This window comes from Rhynchophorus ferrugineus, unplaced genomic scaffold (genome assembly GCF_030347505.1).
Source record: "Rhynchophorus ferrugineus isolate W39M unplaced genomic scaffold, kcgeb_rfMv2 rfM1, whole genome shotgun sequence".
Classification (NCBI taxonomy): domain Eukaryota; kingdom Metazoa; phylum Arthropoda; class Insecta; order Coleoptera; family Curculionidae; genus Rhynchophorus; species Rhynchophorus ferrugineus.
This window is the reverse complement of record NW_027472580.1, coordinates 31,695,082-31,714,968: the sequence shown is the minus strand read 5'-3', so window position 1 is coordinate 31,714,968 and position 19,887 is coordinate 31,695,082. Positions and strand designations below refer to the sequence as shown.

General features: G+C 31.5%; 2 protein-coding genes across 10 annotated transcripts in view; one reads left to right on the top strand and one right to left on the bottom strand.

Annotated features, from left to right (window-relative positions):
• Positions 1–7,881, top strand: part of LOC143206692 (ATP-dependent helicase brm) — an 84,179-nt gene extending 76,298 nt beyond the window's left edge. For 4 of the 7 annotated variants that reach the window (XM_076419356.1, XM_076419355.1, XM_076419359.1 and 1 more), the window contains 20 exons: positions 183–322; positions 401–593; positions 660–934; positions 996–1,170; positions 1,223–1,442; positions 1,536–1,739; positions 1,804–1,960; positions 2,020–2,197; positions 2,284–2,526; positions 2,581–2,747; positions 2,870–3,058; positions 3,122–3,262; positions 3,385–3,574; positions 3,649–3,879; positions 3,931–4,122; positions 4,251–4,358; positions 4,411–4,622; positions 4,684–4,810; positions 5,536–5,700; positions 5,755–6,048. In XM_076419356.1, coding sequence (XP_076275471.1) covers positions 183–322; positions 401–593; positions 660–934; positions 996–1,170; positions 1,223–1,442; positions 1,536–1,739; positions 1,804–1,960; positions 2,020–2,197; positions 2,284–2,526; positions 2,581–2,747; positions 2,870–3,058; positions 3,122–3,262; positions 3,385–3,574; positions 3,649–3,879; positions 3,931–4,122; positions 4,251–4,358; positions 4,411–4,622; positions 4,684–4,810; positions 5,536–5,700; positions 5,755–5,904 — 3,657 coding nt within the window. In that variant the 3' untranslated portion in view covers positions 5,905–6,048. The other 3 variants (XM_076419352.1, XM_076419353.1, XM_076419354.1) reach the window with 3 other exon arrangements.
• A 2,541-nt stretch (positions 7,882–10,422) lies between these two features.
• Positions 10,423–19,225, bottom strand: LOC143206691 (ATP-dependent helicase brm). Of its 3 annotated transcripts, none has more exons than XM_076419349.1 (26): positions 19,093–19,225; positions 18,610–18,775; positions 18,245–18,370; positions 18,013–18,077; positions 16,665–16,970; positions 16,408–16,530; positions 16,165–16,344; positions 15,998–16,106; positions 15,769–15,938; positions 15,493–15,676; positions 15,298–15,434; positions 15,118–15,230; positions 14,838–15,045; positions 14,659–14,782; positions 14,174–14,598; positions 13,746–14,114; positions 13,368–13,602; positions 13,173–13,314; positions 12,946–13,112; positions 12,716–12,864; positions 12,430–12,660; positions 12,199–12,369; positions 12,019–12,141; positions 11,625–11,963; positions 11,462–11,572; positions 10,423–11,404 (listed from the first exon to the last, which is right to left on the bottom strand). In XM_076419349.1, exons 2-26 carry the CDS (start codon positions 18,761–18,763, stop codon positions 11,222–11,224), a joined length of 4,644 nt encoding a protein of 1,547 aa, XP_076275464.1. In that variant the 5' UTR covers positions 18,764–18,775; positions 19,093–19,225; the 3' UTR covers positions 10,423–11,221. The 3 variants fall into 3 exon arrangements, with proteins under 3 accessions (XP_076275464.1, XP_076275465.1, XP_076275466.1); XM_076419350.1 differs by having other exon boundaries at positions 16,665–16,886; XM_076419351.1 differs by lacking the exon at positions 16,665–16,970.
• Positions 19,226–19,887: the final 662 nt, after the last annotated feature.

The window sequence follows — 19,887 nt, the reverse complement described above, 5'->3', positions numbered from 1 at the left end:
GGATGTTAGCCTCAAAAGACATTGTTTCCAACTTAAAATTCAATATAGAAAAATGAAAAAAGTAATGACTAGTAAAAAATACTTTTTGTATTTTTGTATGACATTTTAAATAAACACCTAATTTTCTTCTTTCTAGAAGTTCTAACATATGAAACTTACGCATATATATTTTCATTAATTAGCCATATAAACCTCAGCCACCACCTCAACATGCTCGACCTGGTCCCCCTATTCAGCATACCTCAAAACAAAATAGGATTACTACAGTTCCTAAACCGGTTGGTTTGGATCCAGTTTTACTCTTGCAGGAAAGAGAAAATAGGTAAATAAAGTAAAACAATTGATTATTTTGTATAACGGGGTTATCATTTTGTTATAATAAATACTTTGATATCTATAGAGTTGCTGCCCGTATTGCAGCCCGTATGGAAGAACTCACAAACTTACCATCAAACATGTCGGAAGAGCTGCGCATGCAGGCTCAAATTGAACTAAGAGCATTAAGGTGTCTCAACTTTCAAAGGCAATTGAGGAATGAGATAATCGCCTGCACCAGAAGGGATACAACTTTAGAAACAGCAGTTAACATTAAGGTAAATATAGATACTTTGTTACACTCATTAGTTTTTTTAATACATCACATTCATGCTAATAACTAGGCATATAAACGAACAAAGCGCCAAGGGCTCCGAGAAGCTCGGGCTACTGAAAAATTGGAAAAGCAGCAGAAACTCGAAGCAGAAAGAAAGCGACGACAGAAACATCAAGAATTCCTAGCATCGGTATTACAACACGGAAAAGATTTCAAAGATTTTCATCGAAATAATCAAGCCAAACTAGTACGCCTCAATAAAGCAGTGATGAATTATCATGCCAATGCCGAAAGAGAACAGAAGAAAGAACAAGAACGGCGAGAAAAGGAACGCATGAGAAGGTAAAACAATTTTCCGAAGAACATTGACATTTAATGTATTGATCTTCTATTAACCATGCAGATTGATGGCTGAGGATGAAGAAGGATACAGAAAATTAATTGACCAGAAGAAAGATAAAAGATTAGCGTTTTTATTATCGCAAACTGATGAATACATCAGTAACTTAACAGAAATGGTCAAACAACACAAATTGGAGCAAAAACGAAAGCAACAGGAAGAAGAAAGACGCAGAAAGGTATACTGTTATATTGTTGTATGCGCTATATATTTTTATTCAAAAATTTAAGAAAAAACGGAAACGATTAGCCGCAGAAGGTGTGTTAGAGCATGATGATGAGGGTAGCCAAGGATCTGATAAACCTATAACAGTTATTGAACTTGCGACGGGAAAGAAGTTATTTGGCGAAGATGCTCCATTAATGAGTCAACTACAAGGTTGGTTACAGCAAAATCCTGGATGGGAAATTGTTGATACCGATGATGAAGATGACGACTATGATGAACATGGTATAAATAGATTTTCATTAATATTTATTTCAATTTCCCTTTATTTATATTTAGGAGTTTAAAATATCCTGTTTATTTTTTAAAATTATTAAGGTGACAGATACGGTACTGAGCCAAAATCCGAGGAGGATAAAGCAAAGTTAGTGATTAAAAAAGCTAAAGTAGAAGACGATGAATATCATAAAAGATCGGGAGAAGAACAGACATATTATGGTATTGCTCATACTGTTCACGAAATAGTCACTGAACAAGCTTCTATTATGATTAATGGGAAATTAAAAGAATACCAGATTAAGGGTAATTATTTTCTATCAACAAAGTTAATTTAACAAAAGACACTTTTTAATTACCATATAAATAGGTTTGGAATGGTTGGTATCGTTATATAATAATAACTTAAACGGAATATTAGCCGATGAGATGGGTTTAGGAAAAACTATACAAACCATTGCGTTGATAACATACTTAATGGAAAAGAAGAAGGTCAATGGGCCTTTTTTAATAATCGTTCCTCTATCGTAAGTTTTCAAGGAATATTCTGTTGACATTAAATAATAAAATATGTGTACAATTTTAGTACTCTGTCAAATTGGGTGCTGGAATTCGAAAAATGGTCTCCATCTGTCTTAGTTGTTTCCTATAAAGGTTCTCCAGGTGGTAGACGACAAATTCAAAGTCAGATGCGTTCAACAAAGTTTAATGTTTTACTTACTACCTATGAATATGTTATTAAAGATAAAGGTGTTTTGGCTAAAGTAAGTATATCAATTTTTGAATAAGTAAATTTTAAAGTAGACAATTAATTAGAAGTAATCAAATATTATCAGTAATTATGTTTCAGCTCCCATGGAAATATATGATTATTGATGAAGGTCATAGAATGAAGAATCATCATTGCAAACTAACTCAAGTATTAAATACACATTATACTGCTCCACATCGTTTGTTATTGACTGGTACACCACTTCAGAATAAACTACCTGAGTTATGGGCTCTGCTTAATTTTCTACTTCCTTCAATTTTTAAAAGTTGTTCAACTTTTGAACAATGGTTTAATGCTCCTTTTGCTACTACAGGTGAAAAGGTACATTTTTGATTAATAGTTTTTATAAAAATAGGCAGTTTGTATGTTATGTAGGTAGAATTAAATGAGGAAGAAACTATTCTTATTATAAGACGTTTACATAAAGTTTTAAGGCCCTTTTTGTTAAGAAGATTAAAGAAGGAGGTTGAATCTCAGTTGCCAGACAAAGTAGAATATATCATTAAGTGTGACATGTCAGGTCTACAAAGAGTGCTGTATAGGTAATATTAGTTTTCAAGAATATATTTTTAAAGAATAATATTAAAAAATTTAATTAACGTTACTTAATTCACTACAAATATATAATTTTTTATGTTGGTCTTATACAATATGTGTATTTTAGGCACATGCAAAGTAAAGGTGTTTTGTTGACTGATGGTTCTGAACGAGGTAATAAAGGAAAAGGAGGCGCCAAGGCTCTCATGAACACTATCGTTCAACTACGTAAACTTTGTAATCATCCATTTATGTTCCAACATATTGAGGAGAAGTGGTGTGATCATATTGGCATAGCAGGCGGTGTTATATCTGGGTAAATTATCAAATAAATATTAGTTTTCGTTCTCTGTAATATTTATTTTCATGCTAATTCTAGCCCAGATATTTATCGAGCTTCTGGCAAATTTGAACTACTTGATAGGATTTTACCTAAACTGAAGTCAACAGGACACAGAGTGCTCTTGTTCTGTCAAATGACCCAGTTGATGACTATTATGGAAGATTATTTAACTTACAGGTATTTATACATATATATATATATATATATATATATATATATATATATATATATATATATATATATATATATATATATATATATATATTATACACTGGCAATATTTCTTTTTTTTTGTGTAGGGGTTTTGGATATCTACGACTGGATGGTGCTACTAAAGCCGAAGATAGAGGTGATTTACTAAAAAAGTTCAACGATAAGTGCAGCGAATATTTTATTTTTTTACTCTCTACCAGAGCTGGTGGTTTGGGTTTAAATTTGCAGTCGGCAGATACAGTAGTAATATTTGATTCTGATTGGAACCCACATCAGGTAATATTATGCATTGATGATTTATATTTCTAAATTAATATATATGTTTTTATATATTTATTCCATTAAACTAGGATTTGCAAGCTCAAGATCGAGCTCATCGTATCGGTCAACAAAATGAAGTCAGAGTTTTACGTTTGATGACTGTTAATTCAGTAGAAGAAAGAATATTAGCGGCAGCTAGATACAAGTTAAATATGGACGAAAAAGTCATTCAAGCCGGAATGTTTGATCAAAAATCAACTGGATCAGAAAGGCAACAATTCCTGCAAAGTATTCTTCACCAAGACGGGGATGACGAGGAGGTAAATAAAACCGTTAGTTTTTAACATTAACTTAATAACAATCATGTCTAGGAAGAAAATGAAGTACCTGATGATGAAACTGTAAATCATATGGTTGCACGTTCTGAAGAAGAATTCGACCTCTTTCAGAAAATTGACTTAGAGCGAAGACGAGAGGAGGCAAAACTCGGGCCAGCTCGAAAGGCTAGACTAATCGAAGAAAAAGAACTACCCGATTGGTTAGTGAAGGAAGACGACGAGGTAGTGGTATTTAGCATCAATGTTGAAAATTTACTCATAAAATTTAATTTGCATTTATGGATCTATAAAAATCGCAATTATTATTTTTATAAATCTACATTTATTTGATTAATGTAGTGTAATATTTTAAGGTTGATCCATGGAATTATGAGGATCCAGAAACTATTATGGGCAGAGGCACAAGACATAGGAAAGAGGTTGACTACACTGACAGTTTAACAGAAAAAGAATGGATGAAGGTATGATAACCCAGTTATCATTAAAATAAAATGAAAAAGAAAATTTTCGCAGGCTATTGACGAAACAGACGAGGAAGATGAGGAAGAAGAACCGAAAAGGAGAAAAGGAAGAAAACGTCGTAGGAGAGGAGATGATTCAGACAGTGATGCAGGACCTAGTATATCTATAAAAAGGAAAACTAAAACAAGAAGTAGCATTGAAGATAATAAGTTAAAAAGACAAATGAAGAAATTAATGAGTATTGTAACGAAGTACACAGATAGGTGATTTTTTTTATTTATCATTTTAATTTTTTTGTTCATTATTATCAATGGGCTATTTTAGTGATGGCAGACTGTTAAGCGAGCCGTTTATGAAATTACCACCGAGAAAAGATTATCCAGATTATTACGAAATCATTAAAAAACCACTAGATATATTCAAAATACTAAATCGAATAGATGATGGAAAGGTAATTATATTTATAAACATATATTTAGGTTTATTATAAAATAATTTCTTCTTTGTCTATAACCATCATCTAGCCAGTGCTCGGGGAAAGTGTCAACTAATGTATACCACCAGCAGCCGCGAGGCTTTAAATATTTTTCCCCAAATCTCACTACAATTGGCCACCAATCTCAACAGTTTTGGTCTCGGGCCTAATTAGTCCCCTACTTTACAGATCGCATTCTATCGAGCCATCCCGTCGAAAGGTCGATTTTGAAAGTTTGTGAGGAATTCGTTTACCTTTCATTCAACTGTTTTCAATTTCAAAAACAAGCAGAATTTGTCTTAACTCCCCCTAATCTCTCTTTATCTCTCTAATTTTTAGTTTTTGCTTAAAATTTGTAATTCATTTTCGGTATTTCTCAAAATGGATAAGTTTTATAGGTTTTTGTTCTTATACCATGCAAATATTTATCAAATATCCAAGGCTGTGTTTTATATGGTTGTGTTTTATATAAGTTGGTTGACACAATGGTCAACATAGTAAATTCTTTTCTGTTCCAATATCAGTACTTCCTTCATATTGCTACACTTTGATTATTGATGCAAGGACTTCGATCAAGAATGATGAATTTCCTATACATAGTTAATCATAAAAAAAACATAAACCAATCAATAAAAAGTATCTAACGAAGAATATTTTTAGATGAAGTTTTAAATTGATATTACAATTGATTAAACTTTTAGTACACAGATATGGTAGACTTAGAAAGAGACTTCATGTTATTATGTCAGAATGCCCAGATATATAATGAAGAAGCTTCACTAATACATGAAGATAGTATCGTGTTGCAGTCTGTGTTTTCTAATGCGAAGTCTCGAATGGAAATTGACGGCGATGAAAAGCAGGAGGTAACAACCAAATAGTTTTAAAATATTTTGTGTGATTGATCAAAATTGTTTTAGGACGAGGATAAATCAGATGCATCGCCAGGAAAATCTGATACAGACACGACAGTAAAGATGAAAATTAAACTCGGAAAAGGAAAGAAAACTAGCAAACGCAAGAAGAGCGCGAAAAAATATATTTCGGATGACGACGATGAGGATGATTAGGTAGAGATGGAACGTGGATGGTGAACATAGCGTCGATTCATTGATGTTGTTTACTGTTTTTCACTATTCCAGTTCAATTGATGTTACCTAGTTACAAATATTTGCGATTTTAACCATTCAGAATTTAAATAAAATCGTATTTTGGTAAAAAATTCACGAAACTATAAAAAAAGTGGTAACTTTTTCGCTCAAAGAACACATTATTAAATATTTGGCACATAAGAATTATAGAAAATGTTTACTTAACTAAAAGACTCCTGATTATTTAAGCTTCTTATCTGAAGAAAACCTCAAAGAAATTGTTATTGTATTAATTTTCTATTAGTTCCTTAGAAACATTTGGGTATCGAACATACGCATTTAGTTTACAAAATCAAAATAGCTGGACCACTAACAGGAAGAATAGTCTTTTTACGTATCTCTGAACATTTCTAATGGACTAACAAACCATTATGGATAGTTTAATTCCTAAGTTCCCAAGCAATTACATTATTATCTACAATTACATTCTAGATTTGTTGTTGGATGTTGATATTTCTTGTGATTCTTGGGTATCAAATTCCATCAAATAAGGTTAATAAACACCTGGTACCCTCCCCCTCCAAACTGTAATATGTAAACTGACGAATTTTTTAGAATAATCAATTCGTTTACCTTTTACTTAAAGATTGACGTAGTGTTAGTTAAAAATGCGGTTTTATCATTACTTAAATTATCTTAAGACCAAACCCAGAGAAAATTGGCTTGAAAGGTTGTTAAATTTTTAGAATTTTTGATATTATTAGAATGCTTTCGGAAACAAAACTCTAGGTTGTGAATTATGATGCTAAATTGAATAGGTTTAAACAAAATTAATGTGATATTAAAATATTGTTTTTTTATTTTTTTTTTGTAGAATGTTCTGAACATGAGCTCAATGAAGTTCACATGGTTTCCATGGTTATTGTTTGACAAAAATAAAAGAAACTACAAGCTTACTATTCAAACTTTTATAAGTATTTTTTAGAAAAAGGTTGTTTCACAATTAATAAGAGTTATCCTTTTGGAGTTATTATATTATTGATTAATTAACAATTAATTAATGATATAAATTTATTTATTATTTCTAGAACTATTATTTCTGATTTTTTTAGGCTTTACATATTTTTTGTTAAATTTTTATGACTGTATTGCTAATATTTATGATAATATGAATAATATATTAAGAATGTTTAAAGTCAAAAGTTATTTCCACGCAAATATCATTAATTTTATGCGTTATGGAAGAGAATGTTGTGGATAAAATAAAAAAAATTATTTATAGATAGAATAAAATAATACTTGTTCATTGGAAAAAGCAAGTGATTAGTTCGATGCTGTGAAACAACCTTTTGCATCTCCATAAAAGTTAACATGTATTTTCTGCTAACCTTTCAAAGAACATTATCTTTTCTTGTGCCATTAAATGGACATAGATTAAGCCAACTGCTCAACATTTTACGCTTTAACTTAATTTGTTAAATAAGTTTGTTTTATATGAAAAAGATATGGTGCAATATATTTTCCGACTTTCCTTATATTACGTGCAATATTTTTTTATATATTTATGGTTACTAATAGTTTATATATTTCAGTAGTTAAGGAAAAAATTTGTTCGGTTTCCAAAACCGTATATATTTATTTTATGATATTCATATTTTGCATAAAATGTGCTTATTGTTATGTTGTATTCAAATGGTGTGATTAAATGTATTTCAAATTAATATTAGTTTTATTCAGTTTTTAGATCAGATTCCAAACATACAAACTAGATGAGCTCCAAGAACAACATGGTTTGAATCATACCAAATACCATAGATCTGCAGTGAAATATTCCTTCAAAAAAGCTGTAGAGGCGTTAATTTTATTTATGCCGAATTTATAATTATTTAATATTATTAAACGATACTAATATGTATAAAACTAGTTTGAGGTGATAATATACATTCATTATCATTGCTTTGTCGTCCGTTTTTGCTTTATGCACTTTATCATTATGCACATCTTTTATCAACCGACTGTTAACAACACTGGTCAATCAAATTTAAAATAGTATGTATATTTCAGGCTGGGTGTTTTGATGAGTCATGATCATGGCTAGCGGTTTCGTTTATGCCGCGTACAAACCGAGCCAACGAATGAGATTCGGCGTTAGATATCGAACATTCGTTGGCGTAACATTCGAAATGTACATATCGCATTTGTTGTTCAATGGAGTAAATATTCGTCGGGCGTGAATCCGTATTTTTCAACGGCAGCGGAAACTATAGTGTATGTACCTACCTTCCACACCGCATTCGTCAATTCTATTTATTTCTTTTGATGTTACCGACACTCTACGAATTGCAAGCAAATGCCAAGAAACCTTCGTTGGCCGTCATCAAACCATCCAAACAGAACTAGAAATATCCCAACAAACCCTTTCGTTGGCCCGATCTGTACGCAGCATTACTGTCAATACGGAGGCCACTGTAGATTTTCTGTCGCGGAGAAAATGCCGTGCGCGTGAAATTATTGTCAAAAGAACAGTGCTAAGAGAAATAGATAATTAACTCTAAGCTGATTTCATACTAGTTTATGGTTTCAATTTTTTGATCGTTGAGTAAAAGAAACAAATTAAACAATTACAAATTGATATCCTACTGAATATATGAATCCAATAATCTTAACAGTCACACAATTGCAAATACTTATGAGGGACACAAAGACAGACAAATGGACACAGATTGGTTTTATAGAAGTGTATTATAGTTTTTTGGTTAGCAAAATACTGATAAGTACCAGAAAATAGTACAAGAATTAATATGTTTTTTAAACTTACTCTAGGTACATCAAAATTAATTTTGCATCAAGATTCAATATAAGAAGACAATGGTACTACAATAGAAACAATTTAGGAATGTTATATGGTGCACATTTTTCTTGTGTGTTTATCGTAAATTAAAACAAGCAGCGTAAAACAATGTATTTATTACTAGGTAGTAATAAAAAAACTATTTCATTTTTACCTTTATTTAAAATGGCTAATTACAAGTTGTAGGTTACAGCAAAAACTTATCGACTGAATTTACCAAAACTTAGTGGTGAACCTAATATACTCTAATAGACTAAAATATATATTTTTGTTTTTTATGAAAATTGCCTGCTTTTTAAATTTTAACTCAAGGTCTGTAAATTTTTTAATTTTTTTTTTTTGAATATTCATTTATGTTGAATATCTGAAGTTTCTGGCATTTTATAAAATAATTATTACATTACGTACGATACAATTACTTTCTGCTAGTAATTACATAAATGTTGTTGCAAAAATAGTTGACTCAAAAAAAAAACAGAAAATGTGTAAATTACATATTTATAAGGCTTCATTCGTTAGCATCCGATGGACAGTATTTTTTATTTAATAATTTGATCAAGATGTCAAAGACATAAATTAGTAAAATTGTTAATTATGTTTATGAAATTATAATATTTGTTTCCCAAAATACCGTTTATATAATATAATATCCGCATTTTTATAAATTTATGACGATATTTTGGATCTCTCTAGCAAATTGTCAGTGAAAAGCACAAAAAATAAGGTTATTGGTCAGAAGGAAAGGCAATTGGTAAATATAATGTGCTGTTAGAGTAGGCGTGACATACATACCACTTTGTATAGGGCGAACCAAGAGACTTTACGTTACTACTTACATTCTATTCACGTTATAATTAAATTTAGCTCGCAAGTTATAAATTAAATAAGATCGAAGAGAGTTCGGGATATTTCAATGTAACTGTAATATACGTAGCTAAGATACAGTTTATTTTTATTTCAAGAAAAATAGTGAATATCCAAGGAACTAAGATATATCAGTTTCGTGAATCCCCGTATTAATTTACCCTACTAAACCAGGGTCTGATTCTTGTTTTATGAATTACAGAGTAATTCATCTTGGTCCTTCAAGATGGATAGAATTAACAGACAAAAGGGACATTTATGGTCCTTCGGGCTGGATACGGTTTATTTATCGAGCCTTTTGCAATTTTTTAAGTAATTCAATAAATTATTTTAACTATTTGGACTGCTAGTCTGATTTAATTTTTTCTGTATAAACCAGGATATAATACACATCATGCGTTCATTCCATAGAGTAATATGAAAGTACTCTATGGTTCATTCCGCTTGCGTGATATGTCAAAGTGACACATTTTTTGATTTTTGACTAACGGTTCAGTGAGTATATTTTAGAAATGCTTATACTTCGTATACAGAAAAGCAATCAATACTATTGAATTAGCATCAAAAATATAAACAGTTTATTTGTTTACAGTACAATTGATAAATATTGCCATTTTAATAAATAACCAATTTATATAAAGTTTTTTGATAAATCAGACTACATAAACATCCTTGTGATCGATATTCTGTATTATATACAAATATTTATCCAGTTAAAGGTGCTTTGTTAATATGATTCTATATTTCTTACACATAGCAGATGTTGGAATAATACAGCTTGATTTCTTTATCCAATAGTATATTGTTTCTCTAAAAATCCACATAAATTACAATAACAGCATTGAAATAATCGAACTATGTTTCTATTAGATATTGGTATACAAGGTTTGGTAAAAATACAATTGCTCTTGAAATAAAATCGTTCAGCAGGTAGTATAAACAATCCTCATTTATTAGAATAAATCTAAAATACTTTAAAATAAATACAGGTGGAAACTAGTTTACGTCAAAATACTTCATTGTCAACATGTATAATTTATTTGACAGGTAAGAGAAAATCACGGAGGCTGAGAAAAATAAAAAAAAACGCATCCTATAAAGTTTAGATTACCTAATAAGTATACTTGATATATATAGATATATGAATGTAATTAGGGATTAAACCTATGAAAACATATTGGTAGTAAGAAATGAATGCATACATAACAAGATAAGGTAAGACAAGGTAATTCCAATATGGACATTAAAATTTCTGAAAATGAGACAAGAAAAGTGGAGTATCACTTTATATAAACATATTAAAAGTGATCCAAGATGATTGTTATTTTAAAAAAGAACCTTTGGTATAAGGTCACATTACTGGCTAGGAACTTTTTCTAAGGCCTAGTTGAAGTTGTTGGAATGCTCTATTAGTTATCTGGACAATTCGAAAATAAAAAAAAACATCAAATTATTGTTAGACACCACCTTCTGTTATACATATGTATATAAAAACTTAAAACAAAATCTGAGTGAATTCCATTTTTTAAATTAAAATTATCCATGAGAAAACAAACATTATAAGATTACATTGCTACATTTCTAGTCATCATCATCTTCATCGGATACATATTTCTTTACAACTCTCTTTGGCCTGCCTCGTTTCCGTTTTTCCTTGGGCTCTTTTTCTTTTTTCTTCTTACGAGGTTCTTCGTCTGAATCGTTTTTGCCATCATCATCATCCGATTCATCAGCTTCAATTTTTTGTCGCGCATTTGAAAATACCTGAAAAATTAAATGGTCAAAAAAGAACATTTTGATTTTGAACACATCAGTACTCACAGATTGCAATACTATACTATCTTCATAAATGATTGAGGCTTCCTCGTTAAATTCTTGTGCATTTTGACATAGAAGCATGAAGTCGGCTTCTAGGTCATTAAAGTCCGAATACTATAAATAATATAAATTAGATCATTTTAATGATAATACGAAAATAACATACCTTTCCGTCATCAATATAGTTTAGGATTTTATTTATGTCAATAGGTTTCTTAATCACTGAATAATATTCAGGATACTCCTTTCTATTAGGAAGCCTCATAAACTGCTCGCTTAGCGTTCTTTCATCTCTATCAGTATAATTAATTAAAATAGTCATTAATTTTTTCATCCTTTTCTTCATTCTTGCTTCACTAGTACTGCTGGGTGGCTTCCGCTTTCTCTTTTGCGGAGCCTCATCCTCCTCAGAATCATCCTTCTTTTTACGTTTCCGACCTCTCTTTTTCTTAATTTTTTCTTCTTCTTCCTCTTCTTCATCATAATCTCCATCTTCATCAATCGCCTGAAATAAATGATTAAGAGTAAAGGCTACAAATTAATCTCAATTAGAATCTAACCTTTAACCATTCTTTTTCTGTTAAACTGTCCGCATAATCAACTTCTTTCCTTTGTCGTGTACCACGCCCTAACAAAGTATCACTTTCATCTTCAAATTTCCAAGAATCTACTTCATCATCATCCTAAAATTAAAAATCAATCAAATAACTACATTAATAAAATTATTTAGTATTAGTTACCTTAACTAACCACTCCGGTAGCTCCTCTTCTTGAATTAATCTGTTTAGCATTCCATTCTTTTCTTCGTCAACTTTTCTTTCAGTATCCATCTTCTGGAACAACTGGAATTCATCTTCATTCCTTGCAACCATCTGATTTACCGTTTCGTCATCAGGAACTTCATTTTCTTCCTAAAACAAATGAATAAGGTAATATAATTTGACTCAAACCTAAGTAAGTTTTAAGTTTACTTCTTCGTCGGTCCCATCGTTATGCAAAATAGCATGTAGAAATTGTTGTCTTTCAGACCCTGTTGATTTTTGATCGAACATACCGGCTTGAATAACCTTTTCGTCCATAGTAAGCTTGTACCTAGCGGCTGCCAAAATTCTTTCTTCCACAGAATTGACAGTCATTAGACGTAAAACCCTTACTTCATTTTGTTGACCGATACGATGAGCTCTATCTTGAGCTTGCAAGTCCTAATATGATAAAACAATTAAACTAAAGCACATTTTGTCGATTTCAGTTACAAACCTGATGGGGATTCCAATCGGAATCAAATATGATAACAGTGTCTGCAGTCTGCAAGTTCAACCCCAAACCTCCTGCTCTGGTTGATAATAAGAACAAGAAATATTCACTGTTTTTGTCGTTGAACTTTTTAAGAAGATCGCCTCTGTCCTCTATTCAAAAAAAAAACAAAAAAAAAAAATAATAATAAGTTCTGATACTAATGTTACTGTTTCTAATAAGCTTTGGCATACCTGCTTTAATAGTACCATCTAAACGTAAATACTTGAAACCCCTCCAATTAAGATAGTCTTCCATGATCGTCATAAGCTGAGTCATTTGGCAGAAAAGAAGCACTCTATGTTGAGTAGCTTTTAATTTTGGTAATATTCGATCTAACAATTCAAATTTTCCAGATGCCCTTAAAATAAAATGATTGGTACCAATAATAACATTGACGATTTTGGTTCAAAAAAAATACCTGTATGTATCTGGACCAGTCATAATACCACCAGGAATACCGACATGCTCGCAGTATTTTTCTTCAATATTTTGGAACATAAAGGGATGGTTACACAATTTTCTTAATTGAACAATTGTGTTCATTAGAGCTTTAGCACCACCTAAAATAGTCTATATTAAACAAATTAATATTAAAAAACCTTAATCTCATTACCTTTGCCTCTAGCTGCATGTCCTCTCTCAGAACCATCAGTAAGCAAAACACCTTTGCTTTGCATGTGTTGGTACAAAACCTTTTGCAAACCCGACATGTCACACTTGATAATATACTCGACTTTATCGGGTAGCTGAGATTCTACTTCTTTCTTTAAACGCCTTAGTAAAAACGGTCTTAGTACTTTATGCAAACGACGAATGATCAAAATTGTTTCTTCTTCATTTAACTCCACCTGTTATTTAAAAATCATATTAATTCATTTACAATATGATATTTGTCTAATATTACTCTCGAATAAACAAATGCGGCTATATGTTCATTTGGTTAACTTAAACTTAATGAATATATAAAATTGTAAAAAATATTAATATGTACCTTTTCGCCAGTAGTCGCAAACGGTGCATTAAACCATTGTTCAAATGTAGAACAACTTTTAAAGATAGATGGTAATAAAAAGTTCAACAAAGCCCATAATTCTGGTAGCTTATTTTGTAAAGGAGTTCCAGTTAATAACAATCTATGAGGAGCCAAATAATGCGTGTTCAATACTTGTGTCAGTTTACAGTGGTGATTTTTCATTCTATGACCTTCATCAATAATCATATATTTAAAGGGGATTTTTGATAAAACCCCCTTGTCTTTTATAATGTATTCATATGTTGTTAAAAGAACATTAAACTTAGCTGATTTCATTTGACTTTGAATACCTCTTCTAGCACTGGGTGATCCTTTATATGAAATTACCTGAAATTTTAAAATCGAAGATTAAATAAAATTATACTTTAAAAATGTCTAAATCTTACATGTACTGAAGGTGCCCATTTTTCAAATTCTAACATCCAATTGGATATTGTAGATAATGGAACAATAATTAAATAGGGACCATTCACTTTTTTCTTCTCCATCAGATATGTGATAAGAGCAATGGTTTGAATGGTTTTACCTAGACCCATCTCATCAGCCAAAATACCATTCAAGTTGTTATTATATAGAGACACCATCCACTCAAGACCCTTAATTTGATACTCTTTCAATTTTCCATTTACCATTATAGATGCTTGTTCAGTTACAATTTCGTGAACTGTATGAGCAATAGAGTAATAAGTCTGTTCTTCCTTAGCATTTCTTTGATGATACTCATCATCCTCTGCTTTTGCTTTTTTAATAATTTTTTTCGCTTCTTCATCATCGCCAGTTGTTCCTTCTTTTCTATCTTCATCATCATCTTCTAAAAGTATAAAGTAAGACATATTAATTTATTTTACTCGAGAATGTTTGACAGATCAACCTTCATCGTCTGAATCAATCATATCCCAACCAGGATGAATTTTAAGCCACTCTTGGACCTCTCTATATGTCGGTGCATTTTCTCCTTTAAGTTTTTTCCCTGTAGCAACCTCGACCACTGTAACCTGTAAGCCATATTTAAGAATAAAATTTATAAACATAATTTGATAAGAAACTCACTTTACGATCTGGTTCTTGCATCCTTTGCTGTCTTTTTTTGCGCCTTTCTTCTTCTCTTTTCTTATGAGCCTGTTCTTCCTTATGTAATCTTACCATCTCAGTTAGACTAGCGATATATTCATCAGTCTGAGAAAGAAGGAACGCTAATCGCTTATCTTTCTTTTGATCAATGAGTTTTCTATAACCTTCTTCATCTTCTGCCATCAATCTAAAATTTAAAAAATTGGAAGTAATTTTTTAAAGCAGTATTAACTAAATATTAAATAATGTTTTCACAAACCTTCTCATACGCTCCTTTTCTATTCTCTCTTGTTCTTTCTTTTGTTCCCTCTCAGCATTAGCATGATAATTAAGTATAGCTTTATTAACTTTAGCAATTTTAGCTTGTGTGGCCTAAATAAAAATTAAAAAGCGCCTATTAATATTTAATCATTAAAATTATATTTAAAAAAAAAACTACCTTGTGGTATTCTTTAAAATCTTTAGCATGTTGCAGTACAGAATTGAGAAATTCTTGATTCTTTTGACGGCGTTTCCGCTCCGCTTCAAGTTTTTGCTGTTTCTCAAGTTTCTCTGTTGCTCTAGCTTCACGAAGACCTAACTCAAAATAAAAAGATGGAATGAAGCGGAAATGTGTGAAAAACTAAATTTCTACCTTGGCGTTTAGTTCTTTTATAAGCCTTGATATTAACAGCAGTTTCTAAAGTTGTATCCCTTCTAATACAACTGATAATTTCACTTCTTAGTTGTCTTTGAAAATTAAGACACCTGAGAGCTCTTAGCTCAATTTGAGCTTGAATACGAAGTTTGTCGCTTATATCTGATGGAAGATTACTAACCTAGAACAATTTACATTGTTTTATATTGCTTTAATTAATAATATAATATTATTTTTGATAATTTTTTCTGTTTCCAGAAAAATTTCACATACTTGTTCAATACGTGCTGCGATTCTAGCAGCAACGCGATTCTCTCTCTCCTGCAATAAGACAATGGGATCTATACCACAAGGTTTAGGCATTGTTGTTATTCTAGTTTGTTTAGCTGGAACTAGTTGACCTCCACACCTTTGCTGAGCTGCTCCTTGACCTTTTGCATCAGCTAAATATACATTTTAAATAAGCAATAATAATAAAACTGAAAATAATTAGTTGGTATACCTGGAGCTGCAGGATCGGCCGTTGGAGGTGGTTGATCTCCAGTAGGGGGCTGCTGAAAAGGACTTGATGGAGGTGTCGGGAATTGAGGTGTACCGTCCGGTCTCTTTCCCTAATCAGGATACAATGTTGTTAATTATATATAATAAATTATTTACAAAATAATATACCTGTAGACCCATCAAAATCTGATGAGGTACTGGTTGGTTTCGAGCTAAACACCTATATGCCATTATTTGATTTCTTAATTGGTTCATTTGAATTGCAGTTAAAATAGAGTTTCCTTGTGCTTGGGTTGTTCTAGCACGCAGTGCCAACAATTGTGAATACCTTTGATCATCTTGGAGGCCCTGAAAAATAAAGACATTATTTTAATAACTGAACAATTAATTTTATTATATAACTTTACTAACTTTTTCTTCCATGGAGTCAATGGCTTTTTGAAGAGCATGCAAATTTTCTGAGGTGGGCCCTCCTGGTCTAATTGGTTGTTGAGGTTGTCCTGGAGGTGGCTGAGGGCCAGGTGAAGTGGGATTCTAATTTAAAAAAATAGTAACAGGCTCTGTAGTTAATAATAAGTGATTTACATTTCATATCTGTTTATATTTTAACAATTAATAGTTAATATCTTTAAAAAAAATGTTAGATTTTAATGTAACAATTTTCAAACCTGTCTTGTTTGCGTAAAACCAGGATGGCCTGGATATGGCCCTTGAGGTGGCATGCCATGTTGTGGCGGAGGTGCACCAGATGGGGAAGCATGTGGGGGCCCACCCGGATGTGGCGCTGAATGCTGTGGAGGAGCGCCATGTGGTGGTGGTCCAGAGGAAAGTTGAGGTCCTCCAGCGTGGGGAGGATGTTGTGGCGAAGGAGCGTGCTGGCCAGGGAGTCCCTGTGTATGAGGTGGAAAATTTTGAGGAGGATGTGTTTGAGGTGGGTGATTTTGATGAGGCGGTGGGTGGTTTTGTGGAGGGTGCTGAAGCATATAAAAAATGAGGGAATATATAGTGAATTTTCAAGTATAAATTAATATTTGTTAGTCCACCAGAGAAATAGTTATAAATTCTTATTTTTTTAATTATTTGATAATAATATTAAACTATACTAAATACTAGCAATATTCTCAAGGCATTATGAATATCCCCTCATTTAAGATTAATTTTTTATTTCTTGGGCAGATAACATAAGTTTGTTTGAATAAACAATAGAAAAGTATTTTTGCATATATAATGCAAAACATAAATACAAGTAATTAAAAATAGTTATATAAACAATGCAATTAAGCAAGTAAAACTTCAAAGTTAATAAATAAAAAGTGATTAGTCATCAGGGTGAAGCCCCACTGATTGACAGAAATTAGCTGACGTTTTTCACAATTAACTGTTACAAATTACGTCTTCATGGCAAGAGTTATGAGAGTAACATTCTCTTAAAGAGATACTCCTATTAAAGTAAATACCTGTCATCTGTTGGATAATCAAAAAATTAAGAGGATGGTGTACCAGATAGACATTGTCTTATAGCTATTGTTTTTGTTGAGATTGATGTGGTCTTTCAAAATACCCATGTGAAGTAGTTAATCTTGAATTGAATATTATGGCAAGTATTTATTCAGTGTTCAACTAAGGCAGGCCGACCTGTATATCCAAATCTCGTGTATCCTTGATGATTTTTAATTCATGGTCTTATTATCTCCCAGCCACATTACCTATGTACCTATAGTAGTAGTCTATTTCCCAGGCTTGCAAGGACCTTGCACACTCGTTTAATTTTTAGTATTAAAAGAGATATATTTCTATGTGGTTTATTTCCAGAACTAGTGGAAGGACTGCTAGGGACTCTATTTGGTTTTAACATTTTCTATTTCCATAGTTACATCCCTTCAGCAGTATGAATTTTGAGGAAGGATACACATGAGTTTTAAATCTTCTTAGTCAATCAAAGCAGCTCCAATCCGTAAGTCAACAGTTTGGGTTAATATTTTAAATTAAATAAAAAATGAAAACCAAATATTTTACCTGTGGATGTTGTGGGTGACCGGGTGATCCATTTTGGGGTGGCATTCCTTGATGTGACATCCAACCTTTAAAATTATAATTAAATTATAGTAATTATGAACATATAAGTTGGTTCGTTCCAAACATCAACGCTAATAAAAGAATAGATTTTTTTTATTATTAAAAGTATAATTATCTGTTTAACATATATTAATTTATTGAACAAATACAAAATAATGGAAGGAGATATTACCATGAGGATAGCCAGGTTGGGATGGGACAGGACCTTGCAAGTTAAGTGGAGGTCCACTATGCTGAGGTGCATTTTCAGATCCAGGAGATTGGTTATGCCCTGGATAACCTTGATATGATTGGTGCCCTGTCAAATAAATATAAAAACAATAGTTTAAGACAAAATATAGCTGAAATAAATTAAAATAAAGTTGGAGACAATGATTGAGATTGGGAAATAATAAAATAAGTAAGAATGATAAAATATTTACATAAATATTTTTTTCCAAAATATAAATATGTAATTTCAATAATTAAAATAGGTTATATAAATAAATTTAATTATACATATAAATAATGCAACTTATAATTTTAAGGTTGATTTACCTGGAGGTGGTCCTTGTTGTTGAGTAGCACCAGGCTGATAGGGACTCTGTGGCGCAGGTGAAGGAGGTGCAGGGCTTTGTGAAGGTGGAGGGCCCATGGGACTAGGTGCCTGCGGTGGTGGCATTGGGCTATTCTGCGGCGATGAACTGGCCATTATGCCTTAGTTCTAAAAATAAAACGCAGTTCAGGCAAATTTCAATGACTAGAATGAAGCCATTTTAGTGAGAAAATGCCACATTAGTATGACCTCAAATTTAAAAAAAATTTAGTTTACTAGGCATTGTAATAACGGCAACGTTAAACTAAAATAAAATTAAATAAATTTCAACCATTAATAACAAAAATAGCAGAATAATCCCCAGATTATATCCATAGCGTCTGATGTTTCCGGCTTGTCTATTATGAGCATCACTTTATAGTAAATTAGTTATTTAATAATAAGATGAATGTTTATCAACAAACCGTCAAAATAATCAAACTTACCTCTTTAGTTTGTATGATAAAACATATATGTAATATTTATAAATATAATAATACAAGCCACTTTTTGTAAACTCTAAACTGAAGTAACTGACAAGAATGACAGGTCGATAAGACAGCATCATTTTTTCTATGGACAGCATTGACAACACAAAACATTGAACTATAGATTAGGAACTTAAAGGGGCATTCCTGCAAATATTATCAATGTACGTCTACGTCGCTAGAGAGTCGCCGATAAAAATTTACAGATTTCTTTCTTTTGTGTAGTGTTTATTCAAATTTGTTATTTAAAATATGATTTTTTAACTTTTAGGAACACATTATTAGATATTAGAACTTATTATTCTATATTGGGGTGTTGGCCATTGAAAAAAAAAACAATTAAAATATATCGATATATCGTTCTCGATATTTTTTTATCCAAATATTGATTTATACTTTGAAAATTTACTTTACATTCCCTCATTTTTTATATGTTTCAGCACCCTCCATAAAGCTACCCAACACCTCGTTAAAATCACCCACCTCAAACACATCCCCATCAATATTTTCTGCCATAGACCATATCACACCAAAGAGAACAAGTAAGTGTGTATAATATCTTTTTATTATTTTGCTATTATAATCCATAATATATCCATAATTCTTATTATATAAAATCTAGATGTCAGTTACTATCTGCAGTTAACATTACTTGATTACTTATGTTAACTCCGGCATTTATACAAACAAGTAGGTTCTGTTTCTAAAGACAATTGCCACTGCCATAAATTTATTAAAAATAATTAAATGCGA